The 6,000-nt window shown below is 42.2% G+C and overlaps 1 protein-coding gene across 3 annotated transcripts in view; it reads left to right on the top strand.

Moving 5' to 3' along the window:
* Window positions 1-6,000, top strand: part of LRP3 (LDL receptor related protein 3) — a 29,413-nt gene that overhangs the window by 2,298 nt on the left and 21,115 nt on the right. Inside the window, exons 1-2 of one of the 3 annotated variants that reach the window (XM_035891539.1) lie at window positions 7-189; window positions 4,562-4,609. In XM_035891539.1, coding sequence (XP_035747432.1) covers window positions 171-189; window positions 4,562-4,609 — 67 coding nt within the window. In that variant the 5' untranslated portion in view covers window positions 7-170. Of the gene's footprint in view, window positions 1-6; window positions 190-1,961; window positions 2,357-4,561; window positions 4,610-6,000 lie in introns of those variants that run through there. The other 2 variants (XM_035891538.1, XM_035891540.1) reach the window with 2 other exon arrangements.

The following is a 6,000-nucleotide window of genomic DNA, read 5'->3' as shown; positions in this document are numbered from 1 at the left end:
TTTCTCTGTCATATTCTGCTCTCCTCCCTCCCTTCTGCTCGAAGCAATTGCTCTCCGCTTTGCTTCGCAGCAGGTGTTAAGTTATGGCAACGTGATGAAGCGTATTACTGGTTTCCAGTCTGTCAGTCCTTTCTGTCAGGGAAGACGTTTTTTGTTAGGGAGAAGCGTTGATGCCTGTGACTAGAACGGGTGAGCAAAAGGCCTCCGCGTATTTAGCAGGGGCATGTTGAAATTGGGGGTTATTAAAGCCGACTGTTCCGTGCTGCCAAAAAATTCAGATGGAGCAGCGTTGTCAGAAGCACTGTGCGCAGCGTAGCAGGGCTGGGGCTGCTCTGAACTCGCCTGACGGTTTTTTGGTAAACTGTTAGAGCTCCTCGAACTAGCATGTGCTAAACCCACAACTCTTCGCCAGTGAAGCGGATTAGAGTTCATTTTTAATAATGCCAAATGACAGTTAGTATTTGTTACATAAATGATCAGAAGGGGGTATCTGTGGCCAGACTGCTCGTTCTATTTTTGTGAAAGTGTTTTAACGTCAGTGCTTGCCTAGAAAAATGTAGGAAGTTGAAGTTTAAAAGCTGCTCTTGTTACTTCAAATGTATCTATTTTAATTAACGGAAGTGTGATGTAAAAAGCTATCTAAACGGCAAAACACTTTGAACATCCATCCTAGCTAGTACTACTTTTTTTTGCAGAGGCTTAAAGGAATGTCAGAGATGTGCAGGGCATGAGGATGATGTCGGCTGCGTTGTTTACTTAAAGTTAGAGAAAGATACAAGTTTCTGCCATATCTTGGAGTTTCTTGGGGTGGAGGGGGTAGGGTTGTGGCCCAGTCAGACCTTTGTTAAAACTTTCATTATTTAACAGAAATAGCATACTTAGATGACTAATAATATCATAAAAGGTTATGTAAACCCCAGAGTTTAAGTGAGAACACTTCTTCTGTTTAGCTGTGGGTAATGCCAGGTTGAAAGTTTAGTAGATTTCTGCTTTCTGTGACTTCCAGAATTTCACTGTCTGGCTCTTCTTTTCAGCTGGAATGTATTATTCCTATTCCTTGCACAACTGACAGTAGTGGAAGTTGAGAAACATGAGCGGTGGGAAGCTTGTAAGGTTTCTGCTTCAGTGAACCCATAAGAATATAATGCTGCCGCTTTAACTGTTTTTGTATTTTACTTCCTGCTAGTCTGTCCTTTCCTTTCGTCCTTATTTTTGGTTCTTGCTTCTTGCCTTTCTTTTACTTTTTGTTTTCCTGTAGGCGGTGTTTGGGGTCTGCCTCAATGCACTGCCACTGACCATTGCTGTATGTGACCTCATCTGTAAACTGCTGCTCCAAAGACTGCAACTGGGTTTGTTGCGGCTGTTCTTCCGTGAGGCTATTTTATTTTTCACTCTTGGGAAATTCTGGAGGACATAGAAAGTTACCAAGTAGGAAGCAATTAAAGCAGCGAAGCTGATGTCTCTCCTCCTGGCTGTGGGAAAAGCCTGGTAGCTGTCATGTGGTTCGGGGGTGCCAAGATGTAAATTTCCCTTTTGATCCAAATAACCTGAAAACCTCACCCTGGGAATTATTTAGCAATCCAAATGAATGGCACAGTAAGTTTCCTACATGGAGTTCAAGCCAACTGAATTGCTTCTGTTTTTTCCGGCATTCCCATAACTCTGCCCAACAGTTAAGAAAAAGAACATCGAGAAGACTTTGTAATATACCCCTAGTCTCTCACCTGTTTTTATTTTGACAAGACTTTGTTTTGACAAGAGACAAGAAAACTAGCAGGGAATGGCTGTTCTTTCTTTTGGGCCTCTTGACACTTTTGAGAGCTGAGTGCTTCAGAAAATGCTGGTTTACAGCGCTCTTGTGGTTTGATTTGACGGTCTTGAGTGAGACCGAGAGTGAGGAAAGCAGATACTGGAAACGGTAAGCTTATTCAGTCGCTGGGGAAAGTACCCGATGTGAAACCAAACTTTTATTTTAAAGAACTGTTCCTGACTGCTGATTCCTTCGTGTGAAAGACTTTGAAAATGAGAGCAAAGAACTTGCAACAGCAGCCAATAGATGTTTTGCATTTGCAGAGATAACAGAGCATTTTTGGGCGTTGTCTTTCTTATGTATCTGCCAGGCTGGGTGTGCAAAGCTGTCTGTAACTCTGTCCTTCCGGTAGCCAAGTAGGGCTGTCTGTTTAACAGTCCTCAGAAGAAAGTAACATGGCTCTGAGCTGGCTGATTCCACTCTATCACGCCCCTTGCCTTCATGCTAGTTATTTCCATTTAGAGGGCATAGGGGCCCCTCATCAGCCATGCGAGGGAACCTCTGCTTGGGAGCTCGTGTTCCGTTGTGGCCACTGGGAAGATTCGGGTAGGAAACATGAAAAAAGATCGAAGAATGGTAGTGCAGACCTAGACGTTTCCATATGATGCATCTTCAAACACTCCATTCAGTTGTGGCAATAACAGTTTTGCAGAGTATATTCATGTACTTTCTTTGGAGCAAAACAAAATATTTTAATTTTCATTAAATTAAATTTGTGACTTAATCACTGGTTAATTACTTCTCAGTCTTTATGACTACATTACTATGGTTACAGGAATAGCGGTGCTTTAGTACCGTGCAAGAAAATGTTGTGTCGCCGTTCTTGCTGTGATCGGAGGTTTGTCACAAGCTGACCTGCTGCTCTGTCACACAGAGCCGCGCTGCTCCCTGGTACAGGATGGTGGTGCTGCTCCTAGGTGTGCTTACTGACCTACTGGAGCAAGCTAGCAGCGTGAAACAAAGGAAGTCATTGCATGGCACGTTGTTATTATCATATAACAAATGTTACTGTACATTAATTATGTAATAAAATCAGCGCTGTTAAGGTCCTTTGAACATCGTGTTAATGCTTATTAGCGCAAATCTGCAGCTCAGGCCTGTTTCTTCTCAAGCCACAGCATACATAGCTGCCATTTAGTTGCCCTCTTGCCCTTGTGCGTTACTAAGAGCCAAATCCTGCAGCCACTTAGGAGCGTGAAGTTGCTGCCCTTGCCCTTGTGGTAGTACCGTGAAGTCCTCTGTGACAGGTGACGCCAGGAGCGGTTGTTCTTTCTTGTTTGCAGGGCCTGGCCTCAGCCCGAGGTCCGTAGCAGCCTGAGAGCCTGCCAAAATCCCTCTCTGCATTTAGCTCTTGGAGCTCTGGCTTCAGGAAGGAGAAAGTCCAAATTGTGGACATCCAGACATAAGTCGGGGCAGGACTGCTGTAGGCACCTGGGCTGCTGCAATTCTACGATAGTTCAGATCCACCACGGACTGAAAACCGTGTCTGGGCTTGAACTGGCAAGCTAAGGGATCGTTTTTCGCTTTTCTATTTCTACCCCTTTAGTGTGGTGGGTACTTTTTTTCCTCTTATGCTGGTTTGAGTTATACCAGAAGGAGGTTGGGGCAAGGGTTATTGTTCTGTGATGTGTTTGGACGGTGTCGAAGACAATGGGGGCCCGCGCTTGTACATGCTACTCTGAGACATAAATAGTGTTAATTGTCAGCAGCTTCCCAAGTGACTGTTAGGAACAGGGACGGTTTCTCTTCCTCTCTTCTCCTATTGTACATTTTTTAATTATGTTTTTTACTAAATGCTTGCCAAAAAGATTTAGGACTTAACACATGTAAAATGAAGGCAGAGTGAGTGCTTGGGCTGGGATGTTGTAAATTAAGTTGTGGTAACCTTTTAAAACTTTCTAATTCTTTTAGACATTTGTAATTTTATTAATAGGCTGTCTTTGTAGATTACAGAGTACTGCTAAAATGAGGGCAGGTAGAGGAATATGCTGTACTTGTTAGAGAAGTGCCTTAAAGAATGTCTGGGGAAGCTAATTGGAACTACGTGTTATCGCTGACCTCTGGAGCAACAGTGACACAGGAGAAATTTTTTTTGGCAATAACTACTCTTACCAGATCACTCTAACGGTATATATGGTGAGAGGAAGCTTCTGAGAAAGTGAAGAGGATTTGGAAACTAATTTGTAAGTCAGATGTGTGTTGCAAGCGCCACCTCATCCTGTTTTGATTTTACCAGTGGACCTTTTTGAAAACTTCATTGCCTTTGATTAGTCAAGGTAATCATGTTAGCTTTAGGAGTTTATTTTCAAGGTGATTTTTACCTGAGAGGAACAAACTTTGCTTTATATAGGCTTATTTAAAGATAATAATCTCATTAGTTATTTTCCAGCATTTAAGCAGGTGAAGTAACTAGCTGTGGTGATGAATGTTTCAGTGTAATTATATTTTTGTCTTCCCCAATTAAAAAAAAAATCCCGCAGAAGACAACCTAGAATAGATTGGCAGTTGTTTCTCTTGGTGGCGTATTTGACAGATACTAAACTAACATTGTGTGTTGACTTTTCTTATAGCTACAGTGAAGGACAATGGTTTATTACGTGACTTGCCCGTGTAGATAAGCAAAGTTCTTGTGGGAAGACTGCAATGTTTTTATATTAACAACCCAGCAAACACCTAGAAATGGTTAACTACTGACTGCCACCCTGTGTTGCTTAGAACCTGTGTCAACATTATTTTTCTGTCTTTACACAGTGAATCTCTTCCTGACTGGGAAAATAGAAAGTGCTGTTACCTCGTTAGGTAAGACATACTTTTCTTATTTGTATTTACTCTTCTTTTGAGTTGTTACTGTTTCTTCCCCACACAAAGCGATCTTTTAACTAAACAGTATGGCCTTTGTTTGAGAGAGAGTAACAATGACGTTTTAGGAAGTTTAGGACTTCTAAGTCTTCCTGGGGTTATAGACTCCATCAGTGTTACTGTGCTAGGAAAAAATCCTAAGCTTGAGGCTAAGGTCATAGTACGTGCTGGTATGTTCAGAGGAAAACTCTGTGTTTAGGAAATGTGCCTGGGAATATCAAGCCAGGGACAGTGGCCCATTCCTGGGGGAGCTAAAACGAGAATGTTAAAAATGTCTTATGAATGTCAAAGTGGAAATTCAACCAGAATCACATCACTTATTGTAATTTCCTTCTTTATAGCAGTACCGTGACTTACTGACATTACGGGAACATTGCATTCAGGGTCCTCGTAGTGATAAGGGCCCTCTTGCGCCTGTCAATCCACAGTCACGTTGGTAGGCATACTTTATGCACAAAGAGCTTGCAACTTAAATTAAAAGAGAAAAAACAAGTAAGTGAGGCAGGAGGAAAGGAAATGGGAAAACAGGAAAATTGTTCTAAAGCAGTAGGTTGATTAAAGTGTGAGCTTGAGCATTCAAGTCAACACGGGGGTTTGAGGGAAGGTTTAAATCAGGAAAAGGTAGTCATTTTATGATTAAGTAACTTCCTTAAACTTCACTTAGGGGAAGTGTAGATGAACCATATAGGACATGTGGTGTTTGTAACATAGTGTTTCCATTCTTTCATTGGAAAAAGTTCAGAATGTCATCTATGTCCTAGTCTGTTCTGCCTGGATGGTTCTTCGGCTTTTGGTGGAGTTTGCCATCCGTTGGCTGTATGGTATATGATTTTACAAAGTGTAACTTGAGTAATTACACAGTGGCTGGCCTAGACTGGTGATGCTGTCTCAGCCTGAAATATATAATGCTTCATCCAGTTGGCTCTGCTGCTTTCTAATGCTGTTCTTTTGTTAGAAGCAAAGACAGAGTTGTAACATTTGGCTTTTATTCTTTCAAGTATGCTGAAAACCTGAGAGTACTGTAGCCTTCATGGTTTTTTGTCTTGGTGGTTTTGAGCTACTTTGTCTCCTGAGACCGTAACTGTAGTGGGGGGGTGAATGACCATAAAAGGTTGTTGCAATAGTGTGATCCATGTGTAGCTTCTCTTACCTGTGCGTTGGAGGATAGCAGGGTAGGATAGCGCAGTCGTAAGGCAGATGACCCTGCCAGGAATCGCCTTGCAGGGGATGTTCCTTAGGAGCCCTGATAAAAGTTGGGAGGAATGCTTGCTGTCCTAAACATGTCCTGACAAAGCAGCTTATTACAGAGTTGATCTCTATGATAAAGTATA

This window comes from Egretta garzetta, unplaced genomic scaffold, assembly GCF_000687185.1.
Source record: "Egretta garzetta isolate BGI_Z169 unplaced genomic scaffold, ASM68718v1 scaffold23, whole genome shotgun sequence".
NCBI classification, from domain to species: domain Eukaryota; kingdom Metazoa; phylum Chordata; class Aves; order Pelecaniformes; family Ardeidae; genus Egretta; species Egretta garzetta.
The sequence above is the reverse complement of the archived record's forward strand: the minus strand, read 5'-3'. Positions and strand labels throughout refer to the sequence as shown.